General features: G+C 33.8%; 1 protein-coding gene across 1 annotated transcript; it reads left to right on the top strand.

Moving 5' to 3' along the window:
- Positions 1–12824: 12824 nt before the first annotated feature.
- Positions 12825–15850, top strand: LOC145242477 (protein Red-like). Its single transcript, XM_080105536.1, has one exon. It carries the CDS (start codon positions 12966–12968, stop codon positions 15141–15143), a length of 2178 nt encoding a protein of 725 aa, XP_079961662.1. The 5' UTR covers positions 12825–12965; the 3' UTR covers positions 15144–15850.
- The last annotated feature ends 1355 nt before the right edge of the window (positions 15851–17205 follow it).

The raw sequence follows: 17205 nt of genomic DNA, 5'->3' as shown, positions 1-17205 counted from the left end.
GTTATGTCAGTGCCAAATTCAAAAGGGAAGTTTGCATTTATCAGCAATGTTCTGTAAAAAAAAAGTCCATCAGTAATCTAATTGGTTCACAGTTGAGTAATTTATCTCAGGATCTGTTTTTCCACACAAAAAAATAACCCATTACTGCTGTGATAGGCATGTGCAGAAGCGCCCGAGAATGGGGTGTACATGCTTTCACCCTTAAAATACCAGAATGCACTCACCAAAAAGCGATGTGAAGGCGCAACTTTTCACTGACACAGTCATTTGGCAGTAACATTACAAGTTTTTCCTTAGAATACTGTTGCTTTTGAATTATTTCGAAGTTTGTAATTATCATTGGTTATTGATGTTATTGTTTGAGTCCATGTTGGGATGTATCGGCATTACTATTCGAGTTTGTCTTGGGTTAGGTCGGTATTACTGTTTGAACCCATGTTGGGTCATATTGGAGTGACTGTTAGAGTCTGTGTTGGATCGTATTAACGTGACTGCTCATGTCTGTGTTGAGTCATATTGACATTGCTGTTAAGTTCATGTTGACGAATGTTCTGGTCCGAATCAACACTTCTCTGGCTTTCATTGATACAACTACTATGGTTCTTTTTTTATTGAAAACATTTTTTTTGTGTGTGAAAAACCGTTTATATTTGCTTTTAAAATCGTTTATATTTGTTAAAATCATTTATATTTATCTTTAATCAGTAGAATTTTTTAAAACTGTCATCAAATTAAAAAACAGGCTGTCCAACTTTTATTCCTTTTATGAAAAACCTTCCATAAAATCCTGGTAATATTTCCAGAATTTATGGAAAATATTTATGATCTACACGCTCTGGATATGTTAAATCTGTGATCATAAAAGCATCCAATAATGACATATTACAAACATTACAGCTAAAATAATATTTTATTCCATGATACTAAGTCAATGCCAAATAAATCTGTAACTTTCTATTTTATAAAGTTACTAGCGAGGGGTACCCGGCGTTGCCCGGGTGTTTGGAGGTGTGTGTGGAAACTCCGGGGGGGGGGGTTAAAAAGAAAAAGTAAGTATGAGGATCGAACCCGAACCCTTGAGGCAAAGTTGTAAATTAAAGTGTGAAAAAAAAAACGTGTGATGTTAACGATTGCCCCACTGTGAGATGCTAATGGAAATACGTTTGAATTTATTTAATTACTTGGATTTGGCAGGTGCCCGTTTTAATGAGTTAATGAGGTCAACTTTGACTGCGGGGCAGGAACGCTTCCCAAGATGTTATAGGAAAAAGACTAACCCACATGTGGCGAGCGACAAATGTTGAATATTTATCTTCCCGAAATCAAGCAAATTAAATAGACAGGCGAGCTTCATTGTTAACTGTGAGATATTACGATTTATATGTGATATAAAAAGTTTTAAAAAGTTGTTAGACGACCGACCGCTTCTCTGAAAGAAGTCTTTTGTAGACATACAGAAAAAGTGAATGTATGTATGTACTAGCGAGGGGTACCCGGCGTTGCCCAGGTGTTTGGAGGTGTGTGGGGGGGTTTAAAAAAAAAAAAAAGTAAGTATGAGGATCGAACCCAAACCCTTGAGGCAAAGTTGTAAATTAAAGTGTGAAAAGAAAGAAAAAAAAAAAACATGCGACATTAACCATTGCCCCACCGCAAGATTCTAATGGAAACACGTTTGAATTTATTTAATTACTTGGATTTAGCAGGTGCCCGTTTTAATAAGTTAATGAGGTCAAGTTTGACTGTGGGATAGTATTCATTTACTGCTGAACGCTCCCCCCCCCAAGATGTTATAGGAAAAAGACTAACCCACATGCGGCGAGCGACAAATATTGAATATTTATCTTCCCGAAATCGAGCAAATTAAATAGATAGGCGAGCTTCGTCGTTAACTGTGAGATATTACGATTTATATGTGATATAAAAAGTTTTAAAAAATTGTGAAGCGAGCGACCGCTTCTCTGAAAAAAGCCTTTTATTGACATACAGAAAAAGCGAACACACATACATACATACATACATACATACATACATTTTCACTTTTATATATATAGATGTATGTACTGGATGTACTTCTGGACTAACTAACAGATCATTAGAAAATTTGGAATACAACTTCTAGGTGTAATCGGTTCAAATGTGGGCTATATTTGGTTTAATTTAGTTATGTACAAACGAGATTTTAAAAAAAAGGAGCGGAAACCCTTTGTGAAAATTCAGATTGCTCTAATTTTTATGAAATTTAAACAATATGTATCAAAAAATCAATAAACATTCTCCATATTTCAGTTTCTTTGAAGTATTTTAAAGGATTTTTATGAACACAATGTAGACACAATTTTCCTTTTGAAAATTCAAATAGATCAGGGTTGGATTGAAATTTATCCATGGTGAATAAACATCAATTTAGCAAAATTTTCTGAATTACAACTTTAAGCTTAAGGTGTATTAGCAAATATACCTTAGCTTAAATTTAAAATTTTAGACATTTTCTAGAATCAAAATCATGTAATGGATTTTGATCCAAATTATAGTAAGGATTCTCGATATAATTATCATTATACCTTGATTTTAATCTTCCTACGGGAGGCATAAAAGTGGTGCAAAACTTATCTATTTGGGACATTTACCTTGGATAAGTTCAGACATGACAGTAAACGTGTTTATGATTGAATTAGCTTTGATGAATTGTTTTTGCTGTGTTATTTATTTCATCTAATCACTTCGAATTGGTTAAAGGGAAGCAACTCTATCTAAAAAATGTCTGGAGTCGTCTTTCTTTCCAGGACGGTTTTTCCCCACTTACTTAATGTGAGGAAACGAGGAAAAGATGGGGCCAATTTCTTTTTAGAGATCTTTATTAAATTGTGGCATGTTCATTTGAAATCCAGCAGTGTTTAATTAATGCAGATTATAACACCTGACCAAGGACTGTATGTTGTATTTATAGGTCCATAGCTGTCTCTTGAGTGTATAGATCCATAGGAGCTAATCTTAGCATAGACCATTAAGATTAACTCCTGTAATATGTCTTGTAACAACTAAAATGGGTACATTTATTTTAATAATGAGAGGGTTTCCTAAAAATATATGCAGGCAACATCATGCTGGTGTCCAAGAATAGACTGAATCTGTTACAACCATGGAACAACAGGAATATTGAGTACTGGATCACTAATCAAGATGAATGAGGGAGCATCAAAGTAAATTGTCTGGATCTTCCTCTAAAGAGTAGTTTTAAATATTTTGGTTTGATTATCAACTTAACAGCAACTGTATTATCATTGGTGAAATCACCATTTGAATCAAGTCCAGGATCTATCAGACTATAGTACGATCTGTTACTTTGTACAATTCATAGTACTACCCATAAATGAAGGAAGCAGAAAGAAGATTATTGTTTATTGAGATTAATATGTTGTGCTGAACTTCAAGTCTGCCCAGACTCAATCATATCCAAAATGTTATTTTTGACCCCCATGACATACTTGCCATCCCATGCTTTGTTCACGATAGATTTTATACAGTTCTTTATAATAGTTTTGGAGCCTAAAAGTTTTCATTGTCCTTAGTATTAACTGTAATAGCAGAAGTATTAACCTCCTCTTGCACATGCATTATCGCAAATGCTTTATGCAAAATTTGGCGCAAATGTATTATAAGTTGTTAAAAAGTGACCATTATCATCACATTCAGTTTAACATCAGTTTTTCATGGTTATATGTGTTTCATAGCTTTCAGAAATTAACTTCCAACCTACCTCTGGCCAGATTATTCATACCTCTGTCTCTCAGATCTAGTCTTATCACTTTCTCCTATGTTTCCTTGGTCTTCCTCTCCTATTTCAACTGTTCTACATCTACTAACCCAAGAATATTTTTTAATTTTTTTCAATGTGACTAAATCAATACAATCTCCTGTTCTGTACACATCTCCATATATTGCCCACTGAGGTCATCAGATCTAAGCCTGTTTTTAAGGCTTACATTACACATCCATTGTATCTTTCTTGTATCATTTCTTTCTATGCAACATATATTCTCAATTCTCTCTGGTTAAGTTTCACTTCCATACATCATCACACTGCATGCACATTAATAGACATTTCCATTGGTTAACAATAGTTAACAATGGCAAAAGTTCCATAAACTGACTCTACTTCTAAAGTTTGCAGTCACATTAGTACTTACCCCTTCACCCTCGCCCACAACCACCCCCATGCTCCACTGGGTAAAAACTTCTGAACAACCTCAATAGCTTCATCATCCAAATATACTTTGTCCACATCTGAGACCATTTGCACAGAAATTGGTTACCCTTTCTCAACCTACCTGTAATTGCACTGCACTTCATGTGTAACCAATGCTCACATCTGCCAAAAATATTGAGTTTCATCAAACTCACTTTCCACAAACTGCACAATAATATTCTCTAGCTTAAAGTTTCGAATATTACATAAATATTAAGAAATTTATTTTTTAGAAATAATTTAAGTTGTTAAAATTAACTAAAATTAAAAAAGAGCCTCTAGCATTTTTGCAGGAAACTTTCGTATTTTTAATGACAAATGCTATCTCCTACTGCACCCCCTACTCCAAATCCCAAACATTCATGGATTCTTTTGATTGGAATAGATATCCCAAACCAAAATTTTATTTCCATTATATTTAAAAACTTGAAATGTGGGTAAATATACCTTTGCAAACAATGATTTCAAATTTATTTATGTAGCTCAATTCTCCACCGAATTATGCCTGGTCAAAGTTTGTTGAAAATTAGAAAATTTGCTGTCTTGTGTGGTAGTGGTTTAGAAAGCATTTTTACCAGTGTATAACTAAAAATACAAGTTTCAAGCAAGTGTAAGATCTTCACAAATGTAATACCATTTCATAAATAAAAATTAATCATAATGAAAGCAAAACGTATGAAAAGTCTTCCTAAACATTAAGCAAAATTCCATTACTTCTTAAAAAATGCAAATGTGAAACTTTAACTGTTCATATTAGATTAATTTCTACAGTTAATACATTGGATTATCTTAATATAATTTATAGTATATTAGAAATCCAACTAGATTTTTTAATGGTAAATTAATAAAAAAAATATCGGATTTGAACCATATAAAAACAAACAGAAATACAATATGATAATAGGGTTAAAATGTAGGCATTTCATTCACTAAACTTCGATTTTTCTTTTGTAAATGACCCTATATTAAGCCACCGCATTGATGATGGGATTATGTTAAGGTGAGACTATGTGCATAGAGACATAGCAAATTTGAAAAACACCAACATTATTTTCACATAAAAAATAAATCACCTGTCAACAAAAAAATAGTAACATTATCTGGAATAATCTGGAAAAAAAATCTATTAAAAAAGAAAGAACTGAAAGAGTAATGGCTAAATTTTGTTCACATGCAAATTTATCAAAATAAACAAGGTATTACAAGGTGAAGGAAATTTCGCTGTTTAGCCATGTTCACAATCTAAACTGAATTAGTTCTTGACACATAATTAGAGATTTGTTTTTGATTTGCATTTTCTATCATTTTTTTAACATATTTTTATCCCAAACAAAGCATTTTGCCATTGAGACATTAGAGGCTACTGTAAATTAAGGGTCGGATTTATAGAGGTATATTAAGTGGGGAGTTGTGCAACAAGATATTTGTTTACATTACATTTAATTTTCTATTTAGTGTTATATAAAAAAAAATATTTAAAAAGGGCTTCTTTAAAAGTTGAAACACTTTAAAGTATAAAAACTAATTAATCCTGAAATTTAAATATCTTGTTACCATAGAACTCTGGAATTATATTGCATTGATATTAAAGTGGTGATTATGTGAAACTTTTCTGCATAAAGATTGAGTGAGGCTGAAAATTTATATTAATTTTATATTAATTTCAATGGGAAAAATAATTTTTCAGTAACAAAACTATACTTTTGTGAAATCAGTACATATATTATCATATTAAAAATGTATAGTTACCTAGAGAGAAACTACATATGGTTCCCTAAAAGGCAACAATGATTCATAATACCAAGAAAAATCAGTCATCCTCCTATTATTTTATTACTGTTTTATTTTGTTAAGGAAGGATTATTTTATTTTATTTCTGTCTAACATATAAAGTTTGTGGATTTTTCATGATAAAACATATTGATATTTGATTCGAACTAGCCTTTTTTCTTCCTCCAACTATGTTTTTTATTTGTTTTTTTTTGTTGTTTGTTTAAGGAAACTGCTTGAAACAAGGCATGCGGCCACTTGATGTAAGGAACTAACAAAAACCAAAGATGATTATTGTAAAGACACCAAGTGCTTAGTGGTTTCATTCTTGAAAAGACCAAGACTATAGGTAAGAGGAAAACAGTCAACAAAGAAGAGAGTTCCACAAGCCTGCAGTTCTTGTTACAAAGTTACTGGAATAGTATGCTGTGTTATTGTGAGGTATTAAAACAGCGAATTGCTGGAGATCATTAGATCAAAAATTTAAACGAGTTGGAACAAAGGAAGCAAGGAACAGCTTACACAATTCTGAAGAACACATGTCACAATAATATTTACAGAAAAGACTGATGCCAGCAACATAACATCTGTGAGAAAGAGACTGCAGAGAAGAAGATAAAGTAGGGCCAATCAAATTACACATACATTTATGAACTTTATCAAGAACCCTCAAATGGGACAGAGACTCACCAGTAAAAATAAGACAATACACAATATGGTCTGTTATTGGCACAAATGAATTTTATTTCATGCCAGATTTTTTTAATGTACTTATTCCAATTGAGAAGACTAATAAAGTAGATATTTTTTTTCTTAATCAGCGATTGTTCTTAAACATTAAATGGAGCCAACTTTTTATTTACGCATTGCTTTTTATAAATCAATCCTTTGTTCATAATAATGTAAAAAATGTAATAAATATTTTTCCTTGACGAGTATCCTCCCTTAGAAGCAATTCAAATTATTAATAATTCATCATCTATTAAAAGGTGGACATTTTTTTAAACTATTTATATTTGATAATTTTATAAATAGAAGTATATAATAAAAAAAACATTACCATAATAACATTAGTTACAGTTTTATAATTATTTGGTTCAATTGATAATTGAATAATAAAACAATAACAAAATAACATTTAACCTTCAAAATCATATTTTGTATATAATAAAAAAATAATACCATGGCACAAGCACAACATAAAAAAACATTATAAATAGTTTTCACAAAATGTGTAACAAAAATAAAAGTACAAAGACACCAAGTAGGAAATGCATTTTATTTGACATCCACAGACAGCTGTTTTGCAATATCACATCTCCCTAGTGTAGTTAGACAAGGTGAGTATTTCAAGCTGAGATTCAAAACCGCTTGTACAATACCTTTAAGTTATCCCACATGTGATGAAGTAAAATAAATCATAATGTGTTATATTGGTTTACATTTCCAGTTCTGGGGATCTTAATTCTATTTATGAATAGTAATGCTTTATGCTAAATGGAAACCATTATTTTACCTAGTAGGTAGCTTCACCCACAAGTGGCAAACAATAACATGGAAGGGGTAATTTTTTCGGTTCGTTTTTTTTAATATTTGTTGACAAAAAATAATTTGTAAATTTTCTTGAAAAAAAACTTTCCTTTACTTTCACCTAACAGTATACGGTTTTCATAAAAATCATTCATCTTTTCTTATAAAAAAAATAACTTTCTGTTTACAAAAAAAAACAAATAATAATATTTACTGCCAATTTTCTTTAAAATAAAACAACCAAAAATGTAAGTTTTCTTTAAAAAAAACAAAAAAAAATGTACTTTCACCAAACAATTTACAGTTAAAAAGAAACATTCATCTTTTCTTGAAAAAAAACAAACAAAAAAAAAACAACTTTTGTCGATAAAAAAATTGCAAAAAACAAAATAATAAAAGTAAATAAACAATACAAAATGCAACTTTTCTTTAAAAAAATAAACATATATATTCAGTAAATTTGCAGTAGGTTTTTGTTTTTTATTTACTATTTTTTTCTGGTTTATTTGTTTTTTAAATTCGTCTGCACCTGTTACTTTGCTTGGCTTAATTCGGTGACTGCCGGTCAAGCATGGACCATACTTGATTGAAAATCCCGAGGATCTATGTCAGATTCTGCAAGAGTACCAAATGTAGCGAGTAAACTACACAGAAACATTTGTATCATTCTAAGGGTAAATCATCAGACTAATAGCAGCTATATTTACAGGGTTGAGAATGAAGAAGGTATTACCTGATTAGTAAAAGTCTAATTTCTGGAACCAAGGACGATAACTCAATTCAGTAAAATACACCATATTACATTCATAATATTGCCACTTCGGGATTAGGATTTGTGTTTGGGTTAATGAAGAACATTTTTTTAAGTGATACTTATACAGAATATGGATTGTGCTACTTTTTAAGATAGAATTTTCAAATTAAATTTAGTTTTTACAATATCTTTTGTTTATTAAATTGTTTAAGTGAAAGTACAAAATAGTTATAAAATGCTCTAACCTCCATATGTTAAGAAAGAGTTTCTAAATGATAATGATATTATTTTAGCATTCAATACTACTCTGCATAAATAATATTTTTGGTGAATTTGTAGATTAACACTCTTGGCTATCACTTCCCACCCCCAATTAGTTTCTACTTTTTTTAAAGCGATTATGTGTACCCTCAAAAACATGATAGAAAGGAAAAGAAAAATATCATTTCTAATGAGGGAAGCAGTTTCGTATATAAATTTAACATGAAATAGTCCACCATGTTTTAGTCATTCTAGCATTTGTTAACTATTTTTCTTTTACCGTGTAGTGATCAGATAATCAAGTCACTCATCACATAAACAGAAGAATCTATACGGCCAGAATTTATTCATTTCAGAAAAATTTGATTTTATCACCGGTTACCCACAAACCTGTAACGCATAAGAGATGCAGCTATAATGCATCTTTTCAACACACAAATCCATAGGACTACATTGTCATCTCTTTGCATGTGAAGACAATAAACAGGTTGAAACGTTTGAAAAACTCACCATAAAAGACTTGGCATGCCAAAATCACACCACTCTAGACAGTGTCACCATTGTCGCCGCTCATAATGTCGCTCACGTCTAACTCTGTCTAAAAGATGTAAAACCGCGCCAAAAAAAGCAAAGAGTCACAGCAACAATTTTGTGATTTCCAGCAGCTTTTTGCAGACTGAATAACCACTACTCGAAATTATCACCATGTGGACCTCAACTGCCTACATAAAAAAAAAAGTTGTATGAGTAAAAGTGTTATAAAAAACTGTAAATGGATGAAATACTCTATCCCTTACTAAGGAAGTTTATGCAAGCAACAATGGATGACATTCTATACTGAAACTTTTTCTCCCTAGTATTTCACATTCGTAAAGTTTTCTTTGTAAAATTATGCTGACATTAATTAGTTCCTCAGTCTCTGAGGATTTCTTCAGCCACTAAAAGCTTCCAGCAATACATTTACAATTATGCAAATATTCTTTTTCCACTTGTATGATGTTCCCGAACTTTTATCTTATGAAAAGCACACATCTCACCGCATTATTAATGGATCCCAATCCTTTTAATTTCACCCAAATAGGAAGACAGTGCAGATGCAAGAAGGATTGTGAAGGATATATAGCACACAAAAAATTATCCTTTTCTGGTTCAAATAAAAATATTATTTTAAATTTCTGTAATTGTTCCCAAGTCGTTGCTATTTGCTGATGTTCTTTTTTTGTTTTTTTTCTCTTGTTAGAGAAAGGAGTTTCGACTCATGCTCTGGTCTTCATCATGAATTCAGAGATTGGTTGAACCTCCTTCTCTCTACAACTGCTAACCTTAAATCCGACTAGCAAAGTTGTAAAAAATACATAATCGCCTAAAAAATTTCCTCTCTCAAAAATAAAAAATTAATTGCCCTAAACATGATAATGACTGAAAACGAGGAATCATTTTATGTTGCATTTGTACGGTTAAACACACTTACAAAATGCATTTATTTCTTGTTTTTAAAAGAATAAATAAATATATAGAAATCCAATTATGCGTGCAAAAGCAAAATTAATAAATTTCAGAGGTGCAAAGATTTTACAAAATACACCGATGCAAATTCTGTGGGGAAGAAAACTTAAAATGTATTTTGTTCGGTGGACGTAGTCGGAAGTATACCACATGACAAAGACATGCACTTTTTAACCAATCAATGCTCAAAGAAAGACTTAATTTTCAAACCTTTTTTCCAGCTTGCCTGGGAGCCTCTCAAAAAATATATAAACGCTGAGCGAACTTTTCTCATCTTCTCTTCTCTTTCTCTCATCAACCTCTTCGTGCTACTTCCTTTTGCCAGCATGACAAAACACACCTATTCACACGTACGCACACATGCACAGAAAGAATAATACAGATATTCAGGCGCGCACAATAACATTTACTTTTCACTTCTTTTTTCATTACACACAAAAAACAAGCATGTTTCTCACTAAGAAAACAAATGTCATTCTCTTCTTTTTTCTTTCAATCCAGCGAACATTCTAAAAATAACTTTTACATTGATTAAAAACTGACTGCCAAGACACATTAAAAGTATATGCTAAACTGATCCCTCATTCTAAATTCTAAAATAATTTTTTTCTTCTGTCCGCCAAGTTTTTCCAGGTTTTATATTCTCCCCTCCATTTTCACATATTAATCATACTACACTTTTGCCTACTGTGCACTTTACCAAATAGAATTTTCATCATTGGTCCGTATGAATAGATTTTTTTCTTACCCAGTTCGTCACATTGTATTATAGGTATGTGCAAAATGACTGGTGAATCCCTAAAATGTATAAACATTTTGACCCCCCCCCCCTTCATTTAAAAATTCACCGAATTCAGGAAATCAATCAATTTTAATGAAACATTTAGTATTTATTAATCAACAGATAAGAAAAGGTTAGTGATTTAAGTTTCTTAACATTGTGTCTTAAGGAGAATTGCTTCCCATCACCCTGGAAAATCTCATCAGTATGCCCTGTATTTAAGAATTTAGGTGATCGCTCATCTCCCTCTCGGTACAGGCCAATAAGTCTCCTGTGTGTCATGAGTAAGTTGCTGGAATCTGTGTTAAATAGAGAAGTAATCAACCATCTCAGCAAAAATAAACTTCTTAGTGACACTCAATATGGTTTCCATTCTGCTAGATCTACGCCAGATTTGCTTACAGTTATACCTCATAGGATTAGTGAATCTCTCGATGGCGGCTACCTTTCTAGGGCAATTGCTCTTCACAAATCAAAGGCTTTTGATAGAGTATGGCATAAAGGTTTACTTCACAAGATCTCCAGCTACGGTATAGCTGGAAATGTCTTCTCAATTATTAAATCATTTCTCTCTGATAGGTTCATAAGAGTAGTGGTTGATGGGCAAAAATCAGAAGCTCACAGTATTAATGCTGGAGTCCCTCAGGAGTCCATCCTGGGCTCAACTCTCTTCCTGATCTACATTAATGATCTTCCAAATCACATCCTTACATCATTCATAGACATTTATGACTACTATCTATGGTAACACATCTAAGACCATAAACAACCAAGTTCTCCGATTCTCTCTCCTTTGATCTTGAGCAAGTGGTACAATGGGGAAAGAGGAGGCTTGTTACTTTTAATGCATCTAAAACCAAGCTTTTATCTTTACATCATCAATGCTCTGATCCCATCTGGCATCAATTGAAATGAATGGCTCTCGTCTTGGGGAAGCCTCATGTTTTGACAAGCTTCTGGGCTTGCCCTTTACTCCTGATCTTAAATGGAACACATACATTAAATCCATTGCCAAGGCCGCTGGAAAAATGATGGGACCCTTCTATCGATCCAGTAGATATCTCACTACTGATGCAATTCTCTATCTATATAAGAGCCAGGTACGTCCAAGAATGGAGTACAGTTGCAACATCTGGGCAGGAGCTGCCTTGATAGAGTTTAAAATTGACTCTGTAGCCTCGTAGGGGATGTCCTTTTCTATTCCCTGCAACCTCTTTCTTACAGAAGAAATTTTGCGAGTTTGTCTCTGCTTTATCGTTATTTTCATGGCAAGTGCTCGACTGAGCTCCAATATCTGGTCCCTCCTCGCCAAACTTTCACAAGAAACACCCATCTAGCAGAAAACACTATCAATAATTTCTCCACTCTTTATCTGTGTCTAAACCTAAACTTAGATTTCATGAACAAAGCTTCTTTCTTAGAACTGCACACCTATGGAATTGTCTTCCGTTTTCCTGTTTTTCAGTTGACTACAATATGGTTGTCTTCAAGTTTAACGTAAACAAGTTTTTGATGGGCCGTTAACAAATTAAGTTAACAAGTTAAGTTTTTGATGATAAGTTAACAAATTTATCAAATTTCCATCACTAACGATTACTATATTGTTCAATTTCTACTGTCCACTCTTTAATCCTTATCCTCGAGTGGCCTCTTGGCCTTGATAAGTGGTGATGCCTATGTAAAAAAAAAAATTCTTTCTTTCTTTTCTTTTTGTTTTTTGTATCAAATCGGCAAAATTTACATTTCCGCATAAAAACTGCCATTAAAGCGAACGGTCATATTTAAGACCTAATAATAAATTAAACAAGTTTTTTTTTTTAACAAGTCGTTACTTTTATTAAAATATTTTATTGGCAGAATAGTTTCTTAAAGACAAATCTTTAATCACATATAAACTTCATTTTAATAGTGATAATTTTTTTAATTGTTCAAATACGAAACTGCGGTTAATTTAAAGAAACTAAAGCCGCAAAGGGAAGTAACTCCGTATTGTTTATTTTAGTCAGCCATTGTGATGCTATCGTGCGTTACTGCCGTCTTGTGTTAACTAAACTACTTTTATTTGCAAAGGTCGAATGAGAAAGTAAGTAAAACACTGTCAGTAAATTTTGTTCAATATGCCTAAAGAAGATGCAGAATCGTATTCCAACCCGCTGCCTCCACCGGATTACAATGCTGAGGTTGGAGACGATGCACATCCATTGACGAATGAAGATTTTCGAAAACTCCTGATGACGCCTCGCGTGGCTGTCGGATCGTCCTCCGGGGGACACGGCTCCTTGTCGGCGTCGGCAGCTTCAGGGGGCGATGGTGGTAGGCACGGCGTTGGTGGCCATGAATTAAAACTGGGGTCGGCCGGCGGGCATGGTGCAAGTTCCGTGTCTGATCGAGGTCTTCACGGTTCTAGTGGTGCAAGCGGGTCGAGTGGCGTCGGTGGAGGATCCGGACTTAGCCTTAGCGATTTAGTCGGATCAGGAGGCGGCTCCGGCGCTGGTACCCATGGAGGAGACGAAGGGTTATCAGTTGGGGCACGTATGATGAACTTGGACGATGATGAGCCTGATGTTGGTGATAATGACGATGATGACGACGATGATCCAGCGACAAGGAGGCGAAAGAAAAAGAGTTATTACGCTCGCCTGAAGCGTATGGAGGAGGACCGTCAAAGAGAATTGGCTCAAAAGTACAGAGACCGAGCAAAGGAGAGGAGAGATGGATTAAATCGAGATTATGCAGAGACAGAAATTATTAGCACAACGGCTGATTATAGTGCAGTTGCTCCCGATGCGAAAGGGGAGAACTATGCGGAACGGCGAAAGCAAATTATCCAGGAATCCAAATATCTTGGAGGTGACATGGAACATACCCATCTTGTAAAGGGTCTCGATTATGCCCTTCTCGAGAAAGTGAGGGCAGAGATCACCAGCAAAGAACGTGAAGAGGAAGAAGAACTGGAATTGGCGCTGACACAGAAAAAGGAAAAAGAGGATGACGACCCGGAAGATCAGATGCACTTCAAAACCAAAATGGGTCGGAACATCTATCGCATCATATTCAAATCTAAATACCCGGAACGAAATGAACTGTTTTTACCAAGCCGTATGGCATACGTGGTTGATCTTGAAGATGAATTTGCCGAGTCTGATGTGCCTACAACCCTTATTCGCAGCAAAGTTGACTGTCCTGCACCAGAGTCTGACACGACACTCACTACAAACGACATTGTTATTAACAAATTGACGCAGATCCTATCCTATTTGCGTCAGGGTCGCCGTGAAAACAAGAAATTGAAGAAAAAAGAAAAGCACAAGCTGAAGGAAGAAGAACGTAGCCATATGCGGGTCTCGGGTGGAAGTGGTTTCGGAAACAGTGCCGTTGGTTCTGGCACAGCTGGGTCAGGTAGTACTGGTGGTGGCAGTGGAAACTCTGGAGAGAAGAACCTCCTGCCAGGACATGATGAAAACATTTATGGAGATATTGGAGAATATCATCCTTCGACATCAAGCTCATCGAAAGGAAAACGTGATCGTAGAGACCGAGATCGCAGTGACCGGGATCGAGACCGAGATCGAGATCGGAACGTCAGTAATAGTGGTGATCGTGACAGGGACCGGGGTCGAGATTACTATGAACGTAGTGACAGAGAACGAGGTAGTAGTGATCGGAGGGATCGTGACAGAGATCGTGGTGACCGTGCTGATCGAGATCGTAATGCTGGTGGCTCATCGTCAGGATTTGGATCAAGCGGCAAAAAGACGTATTTTGAAAAACCTGCTGAGGAAGATGAGGAGAAGGAGCGCATGCCAAATTCTGCCAAGGAATTAGTCAAGTCTATTAATGAATGCTTCAAGTCATATGCGGAGATGGAAGAAGAGAAGGAGAAGGTGGCCAACAAGAAGGAAGAGGAACGCTTGCGTAAACTCAAGGCTAAAATGGAGATCGACAGTTATGCTGAATGCTATCCAGGAATGATGGAATCAGCAGATGCAATCGACGACTCTGATGATGAAGTCGACTATACTAAGATGGATCATGGAAACAAGAAAGGTCCAATCGGACGATGGGATTTTGACTCCCAAGAAGAGTACAGTGAGTACATGGCCAACAAAGAAGCCATGCCTAAAGCCGCTTTCCAATATGGTGTGAAGATGGCTGATGGCAGGAAGACAAGACGCACTGGACCAAAAGATGAGAAAGCAGAACTCGATCGGCAATGGCAGAAAATTCAAAAAATTATTGAGAAACGAAAAAATACAGATGACAATTTTGATTACAACAAGAGAGTCAAGTATTAACACTGGTTTTTGAACAGGAGAAAAAAGCTGAGTTCTCTCTTTTTGCAAATTTATGATTTATAGGTACATTTGAAAATATTTAAAGGGACTTTTCTTAAAATAATTATAGGGACTGTTTTAATGAAAAAGAGGAAGTGATGAGATTTAAAAAAAATTATTTTGAAAATATAAATTTATGGCCATTTTGCTACAAAGAACGAGGAAGATATTTCGTAGAAATGGATTTAAAAAACATTTCACAGAGTGCATTTATACTTTATTACACACGCACACATTTATGTGTGAAATGTTTGATTAACATCGACAAGTCAAGGTTTCGATGTATGTGCATATTTTGCATATATGAACTTTACAACAAAACAATAAAACTCAAAATTCAGTACACACACACACACACATACATATAGTAAAAGAAATAATTTATTCAATGTATGATACACAGACGCACACAAAAAAGATTTACTTCATCCAGACACACATATAAATAGTTATGCTATATATATATATATATATATATATATATATATATGCAAACATACATTTTTGTATACACATTCATTTTTTTTTTTGTACACAGACATTTAAAAAACTATGGAAGACTTAGACAATTCATAATGGTTGCGATTTTTTTCACCAACTTTTTAAGAGACCTAACAATTATTCTCAAATCTTTGAGATAAAGAAATAAAGGAATCATCTCAAATTCATCAACTGTTGATTCATTATTATTTGAGCTTTCGACTTACACAAGTCATCATCACCTTATAGACAAATCTGTATAATTTGAAGCCTATTTTCCTTTCAACATTTGTTTAAGTGAATACATGCTGCTCATATTTTTTTTACATTCATTTACCCTCTAAATGAGGCATATTGCCACTGAGACGTAAGAGACTACTTTAAATTATAGATCATATTTTTAGGGGCATCTTAAATGGGGTGTTGTGGAGCAAGATGTTTGTTCACATTGCATTTATATTTTTGTGTGTTAGTACAGTCAGAGAGAAGGGAGAGAATTCCAAAGGTTAGCAGTTTGAAGAAAGATCTATAATTGTAGGAAGCTTTCCAGTATCTGGGGATCTGTACAGTGAAAGGGTGTGATTTTACTGATTGCCGGATTGATTGAAGATATTTACATTTAGGGATGCAAGTGCAGAAATTTCATTGGGGTACATTCCACTGAAGTATTTGTAAAATAAGTACAAGGAAGCAATGTTGCAGTGATTGGAACAGGAATTGGTAGGCAGTGTGTAATATATTAGATTAGAGACTTTTTTCTGAACCCTGTCTGAAAGAGAGAGGCTATAGATAATATATATATTTAAAAAGATACATGTTGGAATACATGATACCAAATAATTTCACACTATGATTTCTCAACTCTACTTTTCAAATTGAAGCTATTTAGTTTTAAAGTTTTGTAAATCGAGTATTGGAAAAACTTCGGTTCGAAAGCAGAGTTGAGAAGTCATTGATAAATGCCATAGAGCATGAAGCAATATCATTCCAACATGTAAATATCTTTTTAAATATATTTTCTCTTACTTTGGTAATCAAGCATTATTGTTTTTTGGCTGTTCACATTGTTTTTCTCAATTTGTCCTTTACTTTTGGACGTTCCTATTTTGAAAATAAATGTTATAATTATTTTTCTATCCTTTGCAAATGATTCAAATTTTAGTATGTTATTATGAATGATAACTACACGTTGTCAAAATTTCAGCTTTTTACAGTTGTTATTTCTAACAAATATTAGGTTTTAAAATTTTGTCCCCTAGTTTTGGACGCTACTGTATGTATATGAGGATTTTTTTCTTTATGATAAACGCATTATTTAAATTGAAAATGTAAGTTTAGGAAGCCAATTCAACACAGATTTTTTAAAAAGATAAATATTTATTTATATTATTTAACTAGAATTCATTATTGAGATGAGTATTATTTTTTATTTTATTTATTGTGGACTATTGTCCTCATCTTTATTAGTTGTTGTTTCACGACGTTTCGGCCAACTATTCCTCTCATCAGGTGGTAACTGCGACGGGATAGGAACTCTGAATCT

The sequence above is a fragment of the Euprymna scolopes genome, chromosome 21 (genome assembly GCF_053919585.1).
Source record: "Euprymna scolopes isolate OS-2025 chromosome 21, ASM5391958v1, whole genome shotgun sequence".
Lineage (NCBI taxonomy): Eukaryota > Metazoa > Mollusca > Cephalopoda > Sepiida > Sepiolidae > Euprymna > Euprymna scolopes.
Note: the sequence above shows the minus strand (reverse complement) of the source record. Positions and strands in the feature narration are given on the sequence as shown.

Bases quoted from the DNA above. Each gene is read 5' to 3' on its own strand.
- LOC145242477 (XM_080105536.1), top strand. From the start codon at position 12,966: ATGCCTAAAGAAGATGCAGAATCGTATTCCAACCCGCTGCCTCCACCG.